This window comes from Maylandia zebra, linkage group LG6, assembly GCF_041146795.1.
Source record: "Maylandia zebra isolate NMK-2024a linkage group LG6, Mzebra_GT3a, whole genome shotgun sequence".
NCBI classification, from domain to species: Eukaryota; Metazoa; Chordata; class Actinopteri; order Cichliformes; family Cichlidae; genus Maylandia; species Maylandia zebra.
In genome coordinates, this window is record NC_135172.1 from 8,051,177 (window position 1) to 8,074,177 (window position 23,001).

Here is a 23,001-nt window from a genome sequence, read left to right on the forward strand (position 1 = left end):
TTTCTGCCCTTGAAATCAGCATTTGATAATTAGTTACTTTCAGCAAAAATGTCTGACACAACTTCACCTACTTCCAAGGTGCATGGAGAGGATGATAGAATTCACAATGCAGGAACTCCAGCAACACTTAAGGGAAGATGAACAACTTTAATAATTGACCAACGCGCTTCGGCTTGTGGCCTTCATCAGGGTCATAGTAAAACATTGTAGAAAATTGCATAAATACAAGACAGGAAACAGAAAAAAAATTCAAATTAACCAATCACGCATGTGTTATTTTGAGACAGGTGGGGATTATGTCTCCTCCCCCCCATCCTCATCATTAATGATCTAGTCCAGTATTTACTTGGGCATGACTTAACCAATTAACCAATACCTACCTGTTATATGTCAGATGATCTATAATTAGTTACTTTGACAGACAGTAGTAGTCAGTTGTCTTCACCACCACTTCGCTGTCATTAAAGCATTTCTACACCTACTGTCAGCCAGACAAAATAGTTTGGTTTTACACAATGTTAAGACAACTTTTGACTTTGTTGACTTTCATTTACACAATGTTTCTGACACACACACTGGGGTGAGCAACCTTTGCATTTAACCGATGGTCTACTGCTACATGTATGAGCAGTTTAAAGAACTGCAACTTCAGTGCTAAGAGCTTCAAAAATAATGTGCCAAAGTAAGTGAGGCATAAATATAAATGGATGCACAATGGAGAGAACTTTAGCTTTCTACAGTGAACATGGCAATGTTTTGGCAATGACCCTATACTTGACCCTGTGTTCAAGATCAAATCCTTCTAACTAATATGCACTAAAAACAATTGACATTATTACTAAACCCTAAACCTATCCCTAGGTCTGGAGTTTAGGTTTGGAATGATTACCAAGGTTTAGTGCTACTATGCCATTATATTCACACCATTCAGAGTAAGAGCAGACTGCATTGTTCTTGGCATTAACAACCAGAACAGTGTTTTGCTGTGTGCATACAACAACAAAATAACTCAACAAAAAAATAGCACAATACTGCTGTTTATTTGGGGGGTTTAATGCCTTTATTTTGAAGTAATATCTTCTAAAATATCTAGAGTGTGTCTAATAATAATGTATAACATTGTATAAAATAAAATCGTGTATATTCAAGCAGCTGATTCACATGCTTTTAGTTGTTTGGCAGGAGGAGGTGTGTTTTGTATAAAGTAAATTCAGGGTTTCTATATGAAATACTCAAAGCACTTGTTCCTCTCATCATCCATTTCCTGGGTCTCAATCTCAAACTTCTTCATGGCAATGAAATACTGAATAAACGGCTCCCCAAGGGCACTGCGGATGACATGATCCTCCCCCAGCGCCTCCAGAGCTTCGTCAAGCTTTACTGGAATGGTGAACTCTTTCTGTTGGATAGGGGCTTTGTTAAGACTGCTTTCAACATTCAGGTTTCTTCTGATACCATCCAGTCCTGCAGCCACTGTAGCTGCAAGAACAATGTAAGGGTTGGCCATGGCTGAGCCCAGCTTGTTGTCAATGTGCGTCTCCCTCCCGCCGTGACACTTGATGTTGAAGGAGCTGCTGTTATCATTGCTGCCACAAGTGGCATACAGCAACCGCTTGGGGTCTTTGATGGTTTTGGCAATGTGACTTCTGCAACCCAGGCCAGGTGACATCAAACAGCTCAGGGCAGCAGAGTGGGTCAGGAGGCCTGCCAACCATTTTCTACCAATCTCAGACATCTCGCCTGCTTTCTCTCCACTGTGGAAAAGACTCCGTCGCCCATTAGCATCCCACAGGCTATGAGAGAGCACCCCAGCATTGTATAGACCATCGTCAGTAAAAAAGCTGGCAATGTAGCTGTGTTTGCGAGCCATTTCTTTGATGCCGGTGCGGAAGGTGAAGGCGCTATCAGCGGCAGCAATACCAAACTCTGGCCTCAGGTTGATCTCCATCTGCCCAGGGCCACTTGCAGAAGCAATGCTGTCTATGTCAGCCCCCATGCAGTACATGCTGTCCACTAGCTGCTGGAAGAAAGGCAGGTCATGGTTGCTGAGCAGGGTTGTGGCAGGAAACAGGAGTGTCTTTGGTCCAATCCGGTCCGGCGCTCCTAGTACACAACATTCATAGGTGAAGGATGAGTGCAGGGAGAAACCCAGGCTTTGGAGCTGACCGAGAAGCTGCTTGGCAATGAGGCGAGGCGAAGTGCGAAGGGGGCTTCCGGTCACGGTGCATGGGTCGCATATGACCCGTGCTGTTTGTTCAGCCCAGGGTAGGACCCTAAAAGTCGAAAGGTCAGGGATCAGAAGGACATCACTACTGAAATTGGCAGTGTTTGCATGGTCCACTTCATTGCTTTGTGGGCTCAGGGTTAGCTCCAAATAGCTTCTTGGCATTGGTACCCCATATACTGCTTTCTCCTGTGAGTGAAACATATGCATTAAAGCACTTCTCACCTTTCGTTAGAAGGATAGATAGATAGATAGATAGATAGATAGATAGATAGATAGATAGATAGATAGATAGATAGATAGATAGATAGATAGATAGATAGATAGATAGTAGGGGTGCAACGATATTCGTATCGATATTGAACCTTTCGATACAGTGCTTTCGGTTCGGTACGCATATGTATCGAACAATACAACATTTGTAATTTATTTTATCAACTTTCCTTCTGACGATGCTGTCTGTGTTGAGCGCTCAGTGAATCTGCGTTTGACTACTCCGCCTAGGCTGCACTGTCAAGCGCAGATCCACTGAGCGCTCAACACAGACAGCATAGTCAGGAGGAAGAGCGCAGGGCAAGCTAGCGAGACAGAAGTTAAGCTCTCCTTGCAACATGGACCTCCCCCACCCTCATTCAGATCTGGCGTTTGGAATTATTTTGGTTTTCATGTGACGTATGACCCTGAAGGTAAGCGAGTCATGGACTAAAGTAAAACAGTATGTTGGATGTGCCATGCAATGCTTAATTACATTGGTGTGAACTAGTGTGTTAGCGCAGTTAGCTCGTTAACGTGTTGGCCGTCTAGCCCCATGCACGGGGCGATCGGCGGTAGCTCGTTAACGGAGATTTGCCTGTTGTGGCGTTAAGGTCATTTCAACGAGATTAACCTGAAAGCACTAGTGGGAACACAACGAATATGACTGCACATTTACGCCGACATCATCCTAGTGCAAAGACAAAAACAACAAGCATGCTACTAACTTTAGCCGAGTCATTTAGACAGCTGTTAGCACGTGATTCTCCTTATGCTGCTGAGAATATAGCCCAGAAGAAGCGGATAGTATAGCTTTTATTTTGGAAAGAGACATTTCTCTGTAATAAACTCTCTTTTCCAAAGATGAGTGATTCCTCAATCAGATACAGGGCTTGCAAAATCGCTAGCCCGACGTCCCGGAGCTAGCGATCTTTCCAGTCGGGCTACAAAAATCTCTCTGCCCTGCCCGTCGGCTATTGTAGGAAAAATATATGTCAATGCTTTTGCATTCTTTCAGAAATGTAGCTGGGTAATTATGTTATTGGCATCGGTGAGCCACTGTCAATATGTGACATATTGAAATCGCGTTTGAATTTGCGCTTGTTTTTTTGCTTTCACTTTGCAATGACAGCACTGATCTGTGAGTGATGATAATTTGTGCACCAATTCCTCTGACATCGTCTTATTAATCGTTAGCTTACTATGCAAACATGACAAGTGAAATCTCCCGCAGCAAGCTTAAACATGTGAGAGGTTGATCGCACAGAGAATCGCTGAGCTTATGTGAGTCCGTGTGTAAAAGTAGCAGTATATATATTTTAGTTCTGCTGAGCCAAATAAGACAGGTCGGGGTGAAGAAGTGACAGCCAAAGAAAAGCTTACCACAAAACGGAGAAGTTATGACAAATCAGACTATAAGGCAAAAAGAAAGTGCATCTTTATGGTTTCATGGACAAAAGAATTTCTGTGGCTGCAATATGACAAGCTAAATAACCAGGGCTGCACATAAGTGGTCCGCAGGTGCGCATTCGCTGTCAAAATAAAAAACGCCACAAGGGTTAGGGTTAAATTTAAAAACTGTACTTTTGAGTTAAAATATATATTTATAATTTTAATAAATGACAAATTAAAAAGGCATGAACATTTTTTTGTATCGAAAAAATATCGAACCGTGACACCAAAGTATCGAACCGAACCGTGAATTTTGTGTATCGTTGCACCCCTAATAGATAGATAGATAGATAGATAGATAGATAGATAGATAGATGTGCATTACATGGAAGAAGCGGACAGGTACTGTCTTGGACCTTGACACCCCATGGAGGTCAGTGGCTTCAAAGCGGACGAAGTTGATATTGTCACGTGCTATTTGTTGTTTAATTTGCTCCATGGCTGCAATGAACCTCTGGTTCCCAGAGATCTCAATAGTGTCTTTTCCGTTATCTGTGGGAAACAGTTTGAAATATTTGCGAAAACATTTGAGAATCTTTCATTTTAAATATAAAGTGTCACACTTTTGAAAGAAAAAAAGCATGTTGTTTTTTAAGTCAGAGATTTCATAATCAAGTTCAAGTAGCATCATCAGGACCACCCTAGACAAGAAACAATTATCTGGTTTAAGATAAGTTTCAAACAGTTTGTCCACAGGCAGCACAGTCAAGTGGATATTACAGCTTAAAACACCTCACTGTTAGTCACTGAATGTAATACTATGAGCAGAGAAAGCCAAATCCCACCAAAAAAATCCTTAAGCTAGACCTCATATATTGTTGTCCCAGATTCTTTTAAATGTAGAATAATGAGAGTTTATTACAACACTAATTTGTTTATTTTGATTAAATTACCTTTAAGAAGGTTTTAAATCATATGAATTTTCCAAAAACAAAAATGTGTCCATTTTTTATATTCAAGACAATGAGAAATATTCAGTATTCAGCTTTTATGAGCCAGTAATTTCTAATCGTTTTCCGTGAGCAGAAAGGTATCATTCCAAGTCGAATTATTTGCCAAATATATACTTTTTCAACATAAAATATTTCTTCCTTTCTATCAAGAACAGTGTAACTAAATCTAATCAAACTTCACCAACCTGTATGAGAACCGCCAGTCTCTCCCCAGGAGCCACCACTCACATATGTGTGGGTCCTGACTTCAGGCTGCCTATTTGTGTTGGCACTGAACCTGAACGAGCTGGATGAATCCATGGTGGAAGGCAGCTGAATAGATGTGCTATCTCTGGATCTGGGCCCCCTTCTGGAAGCATCAGAGTGTGGTTTGAAGGTGCTGAACACCCTGTGAGAGTTTCCATCATCCTGCCGTCCATCCGTCCCTCCACCACTAGTGCTGCTTCCGTGGAGATACGTGTAGGGACTCCCTGGTTTCCCCTCATGTCTTTCCCGGATACTGAGCAGGGGACTGACCCTCAGGATGGTCTTCAGCTCTTCCATGGTCTGCCTTGGAACACCCATTTTATCATAGGACAACCTGGTTTGACATGATGCCTCTGTGGTCCAGTCGTCCCCAGCGTCAGCTTCATCCACAGAGGGATCATTAACTTGCTCTGGGGGCTGGTGAGGCAGAGGGCCAGTGGAGATAACTGTGGGAGTGTTGGGAGTTACTGGTCTACCGACGGGACCATGGATGATGGATGGGCCACCTCCTCTGCTATTCCAATCCATCGGAGGCACATACTTCCCAGTCACCCTGACTCCTTTCTTGCTGCCTAGACTCATCCCGGTGCCATCTATTTGGTCGTTGCTTCTATTTTGGCCTTCCTGGAAAACAAACAATGGCTCTGTCAGAATAATGGTAAGAGAAGGTCAAGTTATGCATGAAAATGATTACCAAGAAGTGTAAGCAATCAAATCTGAAATCATATTGAAAGACTTCTAAATTAAAAATACAATCCTCCAGGTATTTTTAAAAAAAGTGAAGTAATATATATGAAAACCCTACCAATGGACATTGCTCAATTAAATTCAAATCCAAAATGTAAATGTCAAGTTGTTACCTTGAAATCTTCAGAGTCATTCATTTCGTTTTTTGTACTCATGTACTGGGATTTGGATATTGATAGCCCCCCCTGTGAAAGAGCTTCACTCGCACATTAATTTTTATAGACAATTGGTACAATGATGACGGATTAGAAAATTCTTTCTGCCCCACAAAACAGCCACGAGAATCCAGCTGGAAACTGACATCAGCCGGCCACTGGTGGACACTGAAGCACTGCTGCTTTGAGCTCATTGGTTGTTTCCGAGACCAATTCAGTGGCGCTTTTGTGTCACCGCACAGTAAAACTGCAGAGCTCAGCAGTTCTGTGTGTGTTTCCAGAAAGATATGGGAGCAAAAGTATTTATTCCACACAATTATAAAGAGCAGACAATAGCAGCTGATACTGACAGTCTAAGCATTTAAGAACTGCTACAGGGCAGCGTGACACCAGCAACATAATTTTCTTAATTACTCAATAATAAATGGTGCCACTTTCTAATGTGTTTTATATTTAAATGCGGTGCCACAATATCTAAGTGTACTATTAAAACAATTGTAAAAGTGGTACTAAATTATAATTTAAAAATAAACCATAAGCCTAAATCATTACAGCCATTAATTTCAGCTTACTAAAGCAGATAAAAACATGTGAATCAGTTGGCTACTATGCATTCTGGGGGTTTTCAGTGAATCACAAAACAATCCTTCTTATTTTCCATTCCACCTTTTATGACAAAAATCTTGTCTTTAAACTGCTCAAAAATGTTAAACTTTGTACCACTTTATGTCTAGATCAAGTACCACCTACTGCATGTGATACACATGTTACTGCTGATACAGCCAAGTCAAGGGATGTGTTACATTTATTTAATTCATAACTTTATTGAAATATGACCAAAAAAATCATGATGAGTATGTTAAGCTTTTTTATGCAGCTGTTTTTTATCCTTTCAATATAAGTTAACCTATCATTCCAAACAGCGGGTAGTCAAAACTGCGCCTATATTAAGTATTTTTATTTTTTGTCATTTACATTTACATTATTATTATTTTTATAACAGTAAAAAGTTCATGTGGAGTCTGAAACAAAAAAATAGCAACATATTTTTTAGCTCTTTGGCAACAGCAGGAAGGAAAAACTCCCTTTTAACAGGAAGAAACCAGGCTCAGGAAGGGGGCCATCTGCTGTGACCGGTTGGGAGAGAGAAGGAAGACAGGACAAAAGACAGGCTGTGGAAGAGAGACAGAGATTAATAACAAGTATGATTCAATGTAGAGAGATCTATTAACACACAGTGAGTGAGAAAGGTGACTGGAAAGGAAAAACTCAATGCATCATGGGAATCCCCCGGCAGCCTACGTCTATTGCAGCATAACTAAGGGAGGATTCAGGGTCACCTGGTCCTGCCCTAACTATATGCTTTAGCAAAAAGGAAAGTTTTAAGCCTAATCTTGAAAGTAGAGATAGTGTCTGTCTCCTGAATCCAAACTGGAAGCTGGTTCCACAGAAGAGGGGCCTGAAAACTGAAGGCTCTGCCTCCCATTCTACTTTTAAATACTCTAGCAACAACAAGTAAGCCCGCAGAGCGAGAGCGAAGTGCTCTAATAGGGTGATACGGTACTACAAGGACATTAAGATAAGATGGGATATAATTATTTAAGACCTTGTATGTGAGGAGCAGGATTTTGAATTCAATTCTGGATTTAACAGGAAGCCAATGAAGGGAAGCCAAAACAGGAGAAATCTGCTCTCTCTTTCTAGTCCCTGTCTTTTCAGTGAGTTTTTTGGACATCCTGATAATAATGAATTACAGTAGTCCAGCCTGGAAGTAATAAATGCATGAACTAGTTTTTCAGCGTCACTAAGAGACAGGATATTTCTAACTTTAGAGATGTTGCGAAAATGGAAGAACGCAGTCTTACATATTTGTTTAATATGTGCATTGAAGGACATATCCTGGTCAAACATGACTCCAAGGTTCCTCACAGCATTACTGGAGGCCAAGGTAATGCCATCCAGAGTAAGAATCTGCTTAGATACGATATTTCTAAGATTTTCAGGGCCGAGTACAATAACCTCAGTTTTATCTGAATTAAGGAGCAGAAAGTTAGCGGTCATCCAGGTCTTTATGTCTTTAAGACATTCCTGCAGTTTAAGTAATTGGTGTGTGTTGTCTAGCTTCATTGATAAATAAAGTTGGGTGTTATTTACATAGCAGTGAAAATGTATGCTATGTCTTCTGATGATACTGCCTAAGCTCAGAGTCGGGCAGCTCAGCGTTGCTGAAAAACTGTACTTCAGTGCGGTTATCTAAAAATGGGGTACATCACAGATCCGGTCCTGTCTAGACCCATGACATATTCATATATGTCATATATACCCTATTCTTTGTTTCTTCCTTTCTGGAACTCTTCCCACATATGTGGCTTTTTTTTTTTTGGGGGGGGGGGGGGGGGGGTGTTTTTTTTGTTTTTGTTTTTTTTCTGTCTGTTTGTTTGTTTGTTTCTTTATGCTGCACAGAACCCTGTGGAACCCCATAATTAATCTTCTGTGTGAAGAGGACTCTCCATTTACATCAACAACTTAGATAGATATGATACAAACCACTGTAGAGCAGTACTTGTAATACCTACAGCATGCTCTGATCGCTGTAATAGGTTATTGTGCTCAACAGTATCGAACGCTGCACTGAGGTCTAGTGGTAGTACAAGCATAGACATGTGTTTACTGTCAGAGGCTATTGTTATCATTAATTATGCTAAAATTTGTTAATTGAAAATCACAAATTTGATTTAAAAAATCTACATTAATTTTGATAATTCATGTATGTTACTTTTTTCAATAATCTTTATAAGAATTCATTTTAAAACTTAAGGTATGTTTGAGTGCAGTATGTATTTTACCACAAAATATTGATGAACGAGTGACTCGATGATACCTTAATCAATGCTGGGCTACGATGAAGTCATCATGATCAGGATTTTTTCAACTGTTTTTCTATTTTTTGTTACCTGCACACTTCTGTTTAAAACAATGTTAGCCATGGTTCACTGTGACACATCACAATGTAGTATAATGATTAGAAGTGGAAATTTGCAATCAAAGCAAAGCTTATAATATTAAACACAAACAGACACACATATTTCCAGGGGTAGAACCTTCTATTATTCTTACTATACTAATAAGCCAATTTCTTTTTAAAGTCTGAAAGGTTGTATAAGTGGATTGAAAAATGTATGATGGAAAATATTTTTACAATTAAAATGACACAGCAGCACGTATACTGCTGGAGTCATGAATGACCCTATTCAATGGCTTAAAGGCTAGAAAGGTTCCATTTTTTACAAGGAACTTCTCGACAATTTCAAAGGACAAAAATATGTAATTTGGTACTAACTAAAGAGAAAATATGCATTTTCTTTCCCATTTAAATATTATTATTTGCTTATTACTAACAGTTTGATCCTTCATGTACATTATGTGTTTTGTTTTCAGAACATGCTAAATACTGACATATTGCTGGCAGCTTCCAGTTTATTCAAGTAATTAACGGGAATCCATATCATGTATAGTTAATCAGTCTTTTAATTTACTTGCTGAAAAATAAGTCAAAACTAAAGTTACCTAAAATAAGATATATACTATAACGGTAAATCAATAATAAATTACTTTTTAACCAATTTCATAAACCATCTTAAAAGAAGGTTTGTTCAGTATATGTTTAGTCGGGATTATTGTACCTGTTGTAGTTATTCAGTCATTCTGGTGCTCCTCTTACTCGATTCTGATGACTCAGAATTAGATCCTGATGACTTAAGAATTACTCATCAAATAGTATGACTCAGTGGCTCTAGAGATCAGCTTCACATCCTCTCAGCATTAAGTTTAATGCACATGTTAATGATCTGGCTTTTGTTCTTAAACAGGGAATTTATAAAAGATTAAGAAATAACTACTTTGATCAAAGCTTTTGTACAGATGCATGCAAATCAAGAGTAAAGAAAAAAGAGAAGAAAATCATGTGGTTTACATCTATGTAGACAGATCAAACTTTGCATGTGAATACAGGCATTTGAATTTTAATAGGCATGTGAAGACATGTGAATACAAAGCATATTTGATCAATATGACAAGGTTGGACGGTGGTGAATCTACAATACATTTAATTCTCAATTTATTTTTCCTTGATCATTTTATTAAAAAAATTTAAAAAAAAGTCCTTCATATTTTTAAACCATTTTTAAATTTTTAAAGCAATAATATAATTATATTGAATAAGTAGTATCCCATGCTCCAGAAGGACTTCCCACCAGGGCACTTTGAGGGATGTAGTCAAATACCTTCTCCGTGTAGGCCATTATAACGTATTGGTTATGTTGTTGTCAGCAGTGGCTGTTTCTTTGCACGTTGAACTCCCACAGGATCTGAGCTATTGTGTTTTGGGGGTTTTTTTGTGCATCCTTGCTGAGTGTTCCATTTGATTTTGGAACTTTTAACCCATGCTTGTAATAGATGTTCCTGTAGACTATCACATAGATTTAACTTAACAGAACATTTAATACAGCTGCCATAAGGCAAGAGGCAGGGTGCACCGATGCAGGGATAACACAGAGAGACAGACATCCATCAGCACTCATATTAATTTTTACGGACAATTTAGAATCCACAGTTAACCTAACCCCTCTGACTGCATGTCTCGAGATTGTGGGAGGAAGGCAGAGTACCCAATGAGAACCTACACGGACACGGGGAGAACATGCAAACTCCACAGAAAAAGGCCCTGGCCAGATGTTGGATTGAAAACCAAGAATTTCTTTGCTGTGAAGAAACTGTGCTATCCACGGTCCCACCTTGCTGCCCCTTTTCTATCTAAGATTTATACACAGTCACACATAGTGAGCTACTCAGGGTTCGATATCTTGCCTAGTATCTGGAATAGTAGCAGACTGGAGCAGCCAGAGATCAAACCAACAACCTTCCAATTAGTAGATGACCTGTTCTACCACCCTGTAAATATGATGGTTGATTTGAACCCAGGACCTTCTTATTGTGAGCCAGAAGAGCTAACCACTGCACCATGGTGTTATCCCATTTGTGATTCAAAGCACAGTAAAAAAGCTTTAAAACTCAGAAATTATTTGGGAATTTTCCTTTCCATTTCAAGTTATGAAATGTATCTACACAAAGGTCTGTTCACATGAAGTGAAAAGAACCACACATGTATAATTCTATGGTGTCGTGATTTCTGGCCTCCTCTGTCCTTGTGTATTTTCTGGAAGTGAAGGACGAATTAGGCCACAGTCACCAACTGACCTTTGCAGCCTGAAGACAGAGAGATGTCTGGACATAACACTACACATTTTCAGGGTGGGGTTTCACGAGACCAGTCAAGCTAAAGGCAAAAGGAAAGAAAGACAAAGGGTTAAGGAAGTTCGGTTTAGCTTCGAAATAAAGCTCTGTAAACAAGTGAATGGGACATGACGCGTGAGCATTCATCAAGACATTTACACATTGGGACGTTTTAAACATTTCATTATTTAAGATTTTGAATATTTTTGTTGTATGCTCACATAGTGTATAGTTCTACAAAATTATACATTTAATTCAGCTACCAGAAACCTTTAGTAAAAACTAAAGGTACATAACTTACAACTAAAGGTGTATATTTAATACTGAACAGTGTTTTATAGTGAAAGTCCTGACAGGAAATGACGTTAGTATCTCGGGCTCTCGCGCGCTCTCTCTCTCTAACTCTTTCCCGGCAGATCAGGAGACTTCGGCTCCGCTCGGAGAAACAGCACAGGACTTTATGGTGGAAAACCGTTTCATAGTTTTACCTTTTTCTAGGGACCGGCTGTATGATTAAGCTACAATCTTCAATGAGTAAGCATATCCCAGTAAGTAACCTGTTTTTCGTGGCTGCCATTTTGTTTCTCGGTTTCGTCTCCTAGGCTCCTCTGGTAAATCAGTACGTTACGGTGAACTGTTACCAGCTGGCCTTCACGTTGCTTCGATGAAATCACGGCCTGCTCGATAAAAACCCAGTTCAATATTTCCACAGTGCTATTGCCTAACGTTGCCTTTCTCATTTAACTGTAACGAAAATTCACAGAACATGGATTTGGCCATGTTATTTGAGTGCAATCTTAGAGCTGCATGATGATCGTCACGATTAGGAAGCGGCTGACGGATGCGCAGCTCGGGCTGGTCCCGGCTCTCGGAGTTTTTGCCGTCTAAAATCGACGCATATTTATTTGAAATAAACGAAACACGTAAATGACGTGTTGTTAGTGGTTTGCGAGACTGGCTACGTGCACGGTGTCTGGGTCGGGCGTCTTTTTGTCACCTCAGAGCACTGTGCAGTCTGTCACAGCTCCCGACGGGGCCTATAGGCCTCTAATGTTATATGATGGCGCCCGGTCTATCCTCACACAAAGGACACTTTACAGCCTTGTAATGCAATGCAGAGACATGTCTGCTATTTAAGCCACTTCTGCTTTGCTTCACGTCTCTCTTATATTTACAAATCACTGTCCTTTCAGTCAGGCAGTGGCTTTTAAGTGCTTGGTAATATTTCTAAGTAAATGCTGCTTTTCGGCCGGAAAATATCAGATTAACAAAGCATGCTTGACCGGCTTAGATTTTACTATTTCGACAATAAGATGAAGAAAACCTTTCCAGTAAGCCAGCGCTCGGGTATCGAGCTTCTGTGAGGAGTAAAGGGCAGAAGCATTAGGGAGGAAATGGCAGAGAAAGCATTTGTGAGTCACATTTCTGACGATCATAACAGCGTGTATGTTAAAGCCCCGCTGAAGGCCCCACGGTGAGCTCAGCCTGCGCACACAGATACGACCTGGATGTCAGAAATGACACGTTATATATTTATTTCTGCTGTACAGCGGCAGCACTGCACTGTGATTTTATGTACTGGGAGGTACAGTCTGCTCTGCTGTGTTAATCATTGCGTTATCTGAAACACCACTTTCTCTGCATGGGAATCAAACCCCAGACACTCTAGTGTATTTAGTCTCCAAACAATGTTAATGTGGCTGTTGACATACTTGAGTGTGAAACTTGGCATAATTTAAAAAAAAAAAAAAAAAAGAGTAGCTCAGAAAGGCTGCGGTTTAACTGCCTGTTTCAGGGTAGCTAATATAAAGAAAATTATACTGTGGGATTCGATTACTGTCATTACACCCTAAATCTGTGTTTCTAGCCAGACTCTGTGCTGTTGTCTGAAGGTAATTCTAAAATTCAAATGAGGAAATTTGTTTTATTCTTTTAAAAATGAATGGCTCATGACTTTACTGAAAATCCCTCACTTGTTTCACGGCTGCTTTGTCTATACTTTGGCCCTGTGCTTCCTCTATGATCTAATCCCTTTGTCTTTTACTCTGATGGAGTGGTATGTTTGACTAGGGGCTTATGGATATGTGTTTGGGATTAGAGTTGTCACAATATCAGATTTTCCATTTCATGATTATTGTGCTTAGGAAAAAAGAAAAGAGGCACAGTTTCCATATAGAATGTGAATAAAAACAGTTTCTCAGTAAAAGTTTCTTTTTGGCAAATGAATTGAACTACACTGAGAACAGTTGCCTGTGCTTTTTGTGTTCTTTAAAGGTGTTTAAAAAAATAAAAAATTAAGCTTTTCTTCCCTCCTGCCCCCCTCTGTGTCCTGCAGCAGTTCTGTGGTGTTCTGGGTCACACATTTATGGAGTTTCTGAAGGGCAGTGGGGACTACTGCCAGGCTCAGCACGCTGCCTATGCAGATGAGTGAACAGCCAAACTCGCCATCGATCCGACGCACTTGAGCCACAGGAGGGACCCCGGAAAATTGGCAGGACCGGGACTCCTCCCAGAACCAGCGATAACTCGGCCTGGATGGGGTAACTCCACCTGCTGCACACTGCCCTCGTCGGCTTCCGCCTGGCCAGAATCAAGGTGGAACCAACCTTGGTTTTTTTTTTTCTTCCTTTTCTTTTGTTTTATTCCAAAGGAGAGGGTTTGAGTTACTTCTCCAATTGTCCGCCCTTCCCAGCTGCCAACTTCCCAAATTTGCCTGTTACTGTTCTTTTTGGCGGGATTATTTTTATTTTATTTTGACACTTAGCCTTGCCAACCTCGAAGAAGACTGGAGGATTTTTTTCTTTCGGAGTTCCTCAAAACTTGTTGGACATTTGTTTGACATTCCCTCCGAGTTTAACTGTTTACATTAGTGTTTACTCTGTGGAAGACATTTTAGTTTTGTTATACATTTTTTTCCCGCATTGTCACGATGGCTCGAATGAACAGACCAGCCCCTGTGGAGATTACCTACAAAAACATGCGGTTCCTCATTACCCACAATCCCACCAACGCCACCCTGAACAAGTTCATAGAGGTGAGCCAAATTGTGGTCAAGTGTTTACATATTACAGAGTGTATATTACTCTAAGCCCACATTGGAGAAGCATGTAACCGGTGATTACATGTTGAGAAATATTTTGGAAACGACCGCAGTTTAAAATCTTTCCTGGAAATGTTTCAGCCAATGAACGCAATGACTACAGAATCGTTTTAGATTACAGGAATTGACGTATGTAGGTGTATTACTGTCAGTGTGCTTTAGAGGGTTGGGCAATCGGACAAAATTGGTGACTAAAATCAATTGATTCCTTTAACAGTCGGCTTTTTTTCACAGACTTCAAGAAATTGCACATTACAAAAGAGCTACCAGACAGTACCTCTTTCCTTTAAAAGGGAAATACACACAAGAACAGATTAGCCGCTTATGTCAACCAAAGGCAGTGGGATGTCACTAAAATAGTCATGGGCGAAGCTATCTAGCTTAACTTATCAACTCTTTAGTCAAGCGAATGATCTAAAAACTGATGATATGAAGAATATCACTAACTGACATGAGCTAGTGTTTGCATACATCAGCAAATTCATTTTCACTTCTTTTTGTTGGAATTTTAACGTGTCGTCCAACCTTAGTATCCTGAGGTAGCTTTAACAGTCTTGTTTGCCTCTTTCGCTCATAAATCCTGTGACATGTGATTACAGGAGTTGAAAAAATATGGAGTCACCACGGTTGTGAGAGTCTGTGAGGCCACCTATGATGCCACCCTGGTGGTGAAAGAGGGAATCCAGGTTCTGGTGAGTTCACACTTCTGACTTCATCATGACTCCTAATGTTTCAAACCAAAACAAATGTAGTTTTTTTTTTTTTTTTTTTTTTTTTTTCATTGCTCTGGGTTTTCCCCCCCAGTATACCAGGCTATTGTTTTGTTTTTTTTTTATTCTGGTTTTTATTGTGTAACAGATTTAGGTTTGGGGGGGGGGGGGGGGGGTTCCCTCCAAGCGAAGGTTCAGATTGTGCAGGAAGACAAGCTCCACGGGTGTCCTTGCTGCTGCAACAACATTTTTCTTTCCCCGCAGCTCAGCCTTCTCACTTCTTTTGTTTTGGTTTCCAAGGAACGGAGGCCACTGACATCATTTCCTTTTTTCTTCTCTCTTCTTTCTGCAGGATTGGCCATTCGACGATGGAGCTCCTCCCTCCAATCAGATCGTGGATGATTGGCTGAACCTGCTGAAGCTGAAGTTCAGGGAGGAGCCCGGCTGCTGCATTGCTGTGCACTGTGTAGCAGGGCTGGGGAGGTAAGCAGTCACTGACACAAAGATTCAAGTTGTTATATTTTACGTATGATAGTGAAATGTGGCTCTTGCTTCTGTTTGTATTCTGATACAGAAGCAGTCGGTGCTAAAACAGTTATTTGATGATCCCTGTTTTCATATTGTTTTTATATTGTACATAAGCTTTTATTTTAGGGGATTTTCTCTAACAAAACTGTTTGAATCCATTAAATAACGTTTCCCCCATTATCTGACTTTTAAATGATTAATCCACCAATCCAAAGGATAACTGCAGAACTACAACCTGAGCTATCATAGTGAAAACTATCATATAGGAATAACATCCTTGTTATCAGTTGTGGTTTGAAAAACAAACCAAGAAGATCTTAAGCAAAGACGCAGTCATTTGCATTTTCTTTGATCCTGCTGTACGTGACTCACAGTATCACCCACATTTTGTCCCAAGTGTGTGCTTCCTTAGTACAGACAACCTGCCAGGTCCTGTCTCTGTCCTGTTTGCTTTAATCTGATCTATGAGGAAGCAATGTTTGTTTGTTTTGTTTTTGTAATTGGAGCAAAACACTATTTTGCATGTTAGTTTTAACTAACATTCCTGGTACTGTCTGTTCCCTTTCTTTTTCACAGAGCTCCTGTTCTGGTGGCACTCGCTTTGATTGAATGTGGGATGAAGTATGAAGATGCTGTCCAGTTCATTCGACAGTAAGTAAAAATCATTTGGCAGGAAATGATTAAAGAAGCTACTTTTTTTTTTGGATGAGTTGAGGTTTTTTATTATAAAACCATTAAAATATCTGATAGTTAATTACATTTGTAAGGCTCTCTGGTGGACAGACTTTGGCATTAACTTTGAGAAAATCCTTGATTTTTGTCTTGCAGTAACCTGATACTTTGATACGTAAAGCAGGGAGGCCTGAGTCATATCTATAAATAGCAGAGATGTCAGAGAGTGAGATAAAGGATGATTCAGTAGGTGTGCTTTAAAGTATGTGTCATCCCTTGAAATATTTATAGAGCACTTGGCAGTCAGCTTTTTTTTCCAAAGACTAATCAATAAAATGAGGGCAAGCTCAGCAATTTGAGGCTGTCATAGAAAGTGGTGTTATATTATTGATTAAATATTATTAATACGGATAAAATCCATTTTTTTCTTTTTAAATTAACAGTTAATAATAGGACTTGAATTTTTTAAAGTTTCTTTTAAAATCCTCAACAAGCCAAAGAATCGTTATCATGCTGAATGTAAAAATCATACATATTGCCATGAATCTTCATATAGAACAGAGTTAGTTGACTATTTCTGTAAATGTAATAGTACAACCACTTTGCTCTTTTCCAACCCAGCATTTATATTCTTGCACTCTATCACAGTACCTTGTTATTCAGAGTACTGGTCCTTAATACAGCATTTTAATTCCTTTCCGTTTCCCTTTAACCAATCATCTGATTGGTTGCCCCTCACACCCAGAAGGTTAGAACAGTTAGTGGGTGGAGCTTCTTTTCTTACAGTCACAGATCTGTGGCTGAGCTTTCCTCTCTAACATCAGACAAAGCCATCATAGAAAAGCCTGTAAGTAGGGTTCACAAAAGCTGAGCGTTTGACTCACAGGGGTTAGACTGCTTATATGCACACTGACATGAATTATTTAAACTTTGGGCATGTTTAATATATTACAATATCCATGGTAGCAATATATATTATGGATTTACAAAAAAATCGGCAGTCATGAGCTAATTAATTTCTACACTTGCTTTCAGGAAGCGCAGAGGAGCATTCAACAGCAAGCAGCTGATCTACCTGGAGAAATATCGTCCAAAGATGCGCCTGCGTTTCAAAGATTCTAACGGCCATCGCAATAACTGCTGCATCCAATAGAGCCAAACATTGAGCCACACCAACCTCTCCCCAACCTACCCTCCAACACAGAAGAGTTTCATTAAACCTTGCTAGCTTATAACCTGGCAGGCTTCCTTTTTTTTTTTTTTTTTTCTTTTTTTTTCTTTTTCTTCATTGTGTTGTATTTTAATTTGGAAAACCATGCTTGGTAAATGAAATTCCCCCTCCCTTTCTAGTTTCAAAATTAAATGTAAAAAAAAATGAAAAACAAGAGTTGTGTGAACAGAGTTTTTTCTTCATGTGCCCAGAAAAAAAAATAGGAAGAGTCGTGTATCATTGTAAGATGTTGGATTAACTGTTTTCTGAAAATGCATCCCAAAGATTTTGATTGGCCCGTGCATTCACATTGCCTGAAAATGTGTTAAAAAAAAGAAAAGAAAATAGGTTAAAGAAATGTTTTCTTGATGTGAACAATTATGTGTACCCTGTTCAATTTTAGGATTCAGTTTCAAGACTGACTAGAAAGAGGTATGCCTTTCTTCAAATCAGATGGATCATCCATAAATGCCTTACAATCGGAAGTGGAACAAAGGCAATCGAGCAGGAGTCGGCTCCTGTTGGCATTTGGAAAAGGTGTTTCATTTTTCTACTTGGAACAAAAAAAACCCTAAACTGTTGCCTTTGTCTTGTGCAGGAAGTCTTACACACACTTATGCCCTTTCAGTAACTATTTTTTATTATAAATGCTTAACTGTTGCAATATTTGTCAATTGAAAGTCTAGGAACTTTTTAGTCTTTATCAGACCTTCTGTTTACTTATTAACTGCCATGTTAAAATAAAAATGTGATCTTTTTCATTTTTCCTTTTTTGGTTTATTTTTGTTTAGTTTTGTTTGTGTGTGTGTGTGTGCGCTTCAAACTGGACTTCCAACATCTGCAATATTTTGTATGCCTTTTTATTTGATGTCCATAACTTAAGACTTGGATACTTGATGATTTTATGTATTTGAAAATGTGTACTATTATTATTAGGTTGGCTATTTATACTATCAATGGATGTGTGATTTAGTACAGTGAGCAAAAAAGTTTTACCTGTTCACCAACTTGAGAGTACATTAAATGATACACTGAAAAAAGATGGTCTTTTCTCCCCATTTTCTCAAGAGAAGAAAAATGCAGGAGGGGTTTGAGCAAAATAGGACTGATAAATACTTCTTAATAAAAAAAAATGTTGCAGATGTAGCGCTAAAAGACTTTCTTGAAAAATGATAATAATAATGGATTGGATTTATATAGCGCTTTTCAAGGCACCCAAAGCGCTTTACAATTCCACTATTCATTCACTCGCATTCACACACTGGTAGATTTAGCTGTTTGGTTGAATAGCGGCTTTTTCTCAAACCTTTCATCGTAAAATACCTGTATTTTTAGCATTTACATCACCAATAGTCCAGTAAACCAGTTTACATTTTAATCATTGCAAAGACTAAAATTGAGCTAATTTGTGGCCCAATATGAGTTGACAGTTACATTTGTTTCAGTTTCTATAGTCTTTGAAATAAAACATTCAGTCCCATGATTAATTCAACGCCCTGCTAGGGCCGTAACACTGGGTGACTGGCTCCAAGATGAGTCCTGTTGGTTCAAACTTCTTCCATTTACTGTCGATGGAGGCCATCGTGCTCATTTGGACCTTCAGTGCTTCAGGAATTTTTCGGTATCCTTCCCAATATCTGAACCACAATGCAATCCTGTCTCTCAGATTTACAGACAATGCTTTGGACTTTATGTCTTGGTTTAGGCTCTGACATGCACTGCCAACAATGGGACCGTATTTGTCAAATCAGACCTCATATCCAATCAACTGAATTTACCACAGGTGGATTCCAGTCAAGTTGTAGAAATATCTGCCAAAGATCCGTGGAAACTATTTACACTGGCCACTTTGTTAATTATACCTTACTATTACCAGGTTAGACCTTACCTGCCCTAATTCTGACACAGGTCAAACAAGATGCTAAAAACATTCAGTGGAAACTTTGATTCATATTGGTGTGATGAACATCTTTATATTATAGAGTCTTCAAAATAGCCACCTTTTGCTTTGATTACTGCTTTGCACACTCTTGGCATTCTCTCGATGAGCTTCATGAGGCCATCACCTGAAATGGTTTTCCAACAGTCTTGAAGGAGTTCCCAGAGATGCTGAGCATTTGTTGGCCCTTTTGCCTTCACTCTGCGTCCATTTCTTCCAAAATCATCTGGATTGGGTTTAGGTCAGGTGACTGTGGAGACCAGGCCATCTGACACAGCACACCATCACTCTCCTTCTCCCTCCCTTACACAGCCTGGCGGTGTGTTTGGGGTCATTGTCCTGATGAAAAATAAATGATGGTCAAACTAAACACAAACAGGATTGGATGGGATGTCGCTGCAGGATGTTGTGGTAGCCATGCTGGGCCCTGTGCTTCGTACGTCGCTTACTACATCCAAGATCAAATGAAACATCCAAGACCAAACCATCGCGCTAACCGTGAACGCGCTAATCCGGTTCCCCGAACACACCTGCTGTTGACGATTAGTACAGCTGGACGCAGTAATGTGACATCACTGGGTGTCGTAAAAGGGGCTACGCATCGATAGTAGAAACATTGATCGGCAACCCTCTGATTGGTCGGCGAAAATGTCGACGGAGCGCGCTCGGCTCGGTATTTTTCGGCAGCAGAGCAAGAACTCTTGAGTGAGGGATTTCAGGAGTTTCAGAGTTTAATCAGAACGCAAGGGAACACTGCAAAGGCTGCAAAAGCAAGGAGCGAGGGCTGGCAGGAAGTTGCTGACAAATTAAACTCGTAAGTAATTTAATAATAACAATAATAATGGAGTGGATTGATATAGCGCTTTTCAAGGCACCCAAAGCGCTGTACAATGCCACTATTCAGTCACTCTCACATTCACACACTGGTGGAGGCAGCTACAGTTGTAGCCACAGCTGCCCTGGGGCAGACTGACAGAAGCCAGGCTGCCATATCGCGCCATCGGCCCCTCTGGCCAACACCAGTAGGCGGTAGGGTAGATTTATTATATTACACTATATTATCCAATATTATATTACATTATATTATAATATGTTATATTTTATCCTCTGTCACATTAGAGCCACGACAGGACCCACTAGAACATGGGAACAGGTAAAAGTGAAATATAAGAATATTCTACAGAATGGTAATATTTATCACTTATATTGCTTTTAGTCTCTTGGAAAGAGACCCTGGAATAATCTGTTTGTTTATAACAGCAACCAAGAAAAGGGCAGAGCAACAAAAGACAGGTGGTGGTCCTGCACCCCCTCGTCAACAAGTTGGTTAAGTAAATAATACCCTCACGGGAAAATCGATATCTCTCTATGAGCACACTGTCGCGCTGAGCTAAAGGATCCTGTCTGTCCCGCAATATACGCTGAATTCTGAGGACTCTCCTTATCAATCTTGCACCTTCCGCAATGGGTGGCTCGCGTATACGGACAGGACATGGCTGCGACAGACTTCCCAAATCCACCTTCGCTTTTATAGCCGTGGTCTCTCATCTTGATTACACGAAGTAATTTACAATTACTACTCTGAAATATGAATTAAATCTGTAATAATCACATACATGTAATAGAATGTTAATAGTACATTTCCCTTTTTTAGGAAATGACCTGTGTGAAATCAATAAATGGATCAGGTGCTGCATTGTCTTTAGTTACATTGATGTTATTTATTTATGGTGAAACAGTGGTGGAATATCGCTGTTGCTTTCGTGTGAATGACGCGGGCATACCTGCGTGGCCGCGATCTAATCCTGTTTACATAAAGTAAACCTGCTCCCCAGCAGGTTTACGCTTACGGCTCTGTTGCTATGACAGCAAGTCCCGGATGGGCTTCGGGGAACCGAACGATCCAGGATCACGCGAAATCGTCAACAATCTAATCCAGCTAACTTACTTAGCGAGGTACGAAGAACAGGCCCCTGGTTCATTGTGCCTTCAGTTTGAATAAATCCCCAACAGTGTCACCATCACACCTCCTCAGCCATGCTTCACAGTGAGAACCATGCATGTAGAGACCATCCATTCACCTTTTCTGCATCGCACAAAGACATGGCAGGTCGACCAAAGATCTCAAATTGGACTCATCAGACCAAAGCACAAATTTCCACTGGTCTAATGTCCACTCCTTGTGTTTTTCGTCCCAAACAAATCTCTTCTGCTTGTTGTTTTTCCTCCGTGGTGGTTTCTTAGCAGCTGTTTGACCATAAAGGCCTAATTCACACAGTCTGCTCTGTACAGTTGATGTAGAGATGTGTCTGCTACTGGAACTCTGTGTGGCATTTATCTGGGCTCTGATCTGAGGGGATGTTAACTTGCAATTTCTGAGGCTGGTGACTTGGATGAATTTATCCTCAGTAGCTTGTGAGCCAGCTTTGACAGAGCGCTTGATGGTTTTTGCAACTGCACATTCAAAGTTTTAGCAGTTTTACCTACTGACTAACATTCAGTTCTTATAGTAATGATGGACTGTTGTTTCTCTTTAATTAGCTGATTTGTTCTTGCCATAATATGAATTTTAAGAGTGGGGTCCCAACCCCACTAAGAAGGCAAGAAACTCAACAAATGAACCCTGACAAGGGTTTGCAGCGCTATCAACAAAGCGAAGGGTGGCTACTTTCAGGAATCTAAAATATAGGACATATTTAGAGTTATTTATCATTTTGCCTTTGCTACATAAATCCAGATATATATTACATTTATATCTGGATTTATGCGCCATATATTCAATGTCTTCAGTTTGTATCTACAGTGTAGAAAGTAGTAAAAATAAAGAAAAAACACAAAATGAGAAGGTGTGTCCAAACTTTTGACTGATAGTATAGATCATTACAGCCTGAAATATTAATGCATGGTTGGATGAATCCATGTCTTCATATTGTATATGTTAAATTCTGTGACCCATCTGAATGTCACAGTAAAATTCAGCACTCATCAGACCAGGCAACATGATTCTGATCTTTTATTATTCAGTTTGGGGGAGTCTACATGAATTTAAGCCTCAGTTTCCTGTTCTTGGCTGACAAGCGTGGCACTCAACGTGATCTTCTGTTGCTGGAGCCCATCTGCTTCAATATTTACAAAAACTTAGCTGTAACATTCGAGTTAGTTTCTTACTATTAGTTCAATGCTATCGGGCCCAATCTCCCCTGACCTCTGACACCAACAAGGCATTTCTATTCATGGAACTGCTGATTACTGGATATTTTCCTTTTTAGACAATTGTCTGAATGCTTGTGTGGGAAAATCCCAGTAGATCAGCAGTTTCTGAATTAATTAGGCCAGCCTGTCTGGCACCAACAACCATTACACATGAAAGTCACTCGAATCACCCGTTTTCTTCATGCGTCATTTGAACGTCAGCAGGTTGTCTACATTCCTAAATGCAATGAGCTGCTGCCATTTAAGTGGCTGATTAGATATTTTTGTCAAAGATTTGAAAATGAGCCTGTAACGGTCCGCTACAACCT

General features: G+C 39.9%; 2 protein-coding genes and 1 long non-coding RNA gene across 4 annotated transcripts; 2 read left to right on the top strand and 1 right to left on the bottom strand.

Moving 5' to 3' along the window:
• Positions 1–1,021: 1,021 nt before the first annotated feature.
• Positions 1,022–6,181, bottom strand: lgsn (lengsin, lens protein with glutamine synthetase domain). Of its 2 annotated transcripts, none has more exons than XM_004571807.2 (4): positions 5,988–6,181; positions 5,067–5,751; positions 4,254–4,420; positions 1,022–2,413 (listed from the first exon to the last, which is right to left on the bottom strand). In XM_004571807.2, the coding sequence occupies exons 1-4, from the start codon at positions 6,027–6,029 to the stop codon at positions 1,220–1,222; spliced, it is 2,088 nt and encodes a 695-aa protein (XP_004571864.1). In that variant the 5' UTR covers positions 6,030–6,181; the 3' UTR covers positions 1,022–1,219. The 2 variants fall into 2 exon arrangements, with proteins under 2 accessions (XP_004571864.1, XP_076740729.1); XM_076884614.1 differs by having other exon boundaries at positions 5,067–5,771.
• A 5,517-nt stretch (positions 6,182–11,698) lies between these two features.
• On the top strand, positions 11,699–13,752 carry LOC143418901 (uncharacterized). The gene is made up of 2 exons (XR_013098830.1): positions 11,699–11,869; positions 13,657–13,752. It is a non-coding gene; the product is annotated as an uncharacterized LOC143418901 (long non-coding RNA).
• A 4-nt stretch (positions 13,753–13,756) lies between these two features.
• Positions 13,757–18,583, top strand: ptp4a1 (protein tyrosine phosphatase 4A1). Its single transcript, XM_004571808.4, has 5 exons — positions 13,757–14,355; positions 15,021–15,113; positions 15,484–15,614; positions 16,236–16,310; positions 17,367–18,583. Exons 1-5 carry the CDS (start codon positions 14,251–14,253, stop codon positions 17,482–17,484), a joined length of 522 nt encoding a protein of 173 aa, XP_004571865.1. The 5' UTR covers positions 13,757–14,250; the 3' UTR covers positions 17,485–18,583.
• The last annotated feature ends 4,418 nt before the right edge of the window (positions 18,584–23,001 follow it).

Coding starts and splice junctions, on each gene's coding strand:
- lgsn (XM_004571807.2), bottom strand. CDS start 6,029: ATGAGTACAAAAAACGAAATGAATGACTCTGAAGATTTCAAG. Junction 5,752..5,987: donor ATGACTCTGAAGATTTCAAG/GTAACAACTTGA, acceptor TTTGTTTTCCAG/GAAGGCCAAAATAGAAGCAA. Junction 2,414..4,253: donor TACCTGTCCGCTTCTTCCAT/GTAATGCACATC, acceptor TTTCACTCACAG/GAGAAAGCAGTATATGGGGT.
- ptp4a1 (XM_004571808.4), top strand. CDS start 14,251: ATGGCTCGAATGAACAGACCAGCCCCTGTGGAGATTACCTACAAAAAC. Junction 15,615..16,235: donor TGTGTAGCAGGGCTGGGGAG/GTAAGCAGTCAC, acceptor TCTTTTTCACAG/AGCTCCTGTTCTGGTGGCAC. Junction 16,311..17,366: donor GCTGTCCAGTTCATTCGACA/GTAAGTAAAAAT, acceptor ACTTGCTTTCAG/GAAGCGCAGAGGAGCATTCA.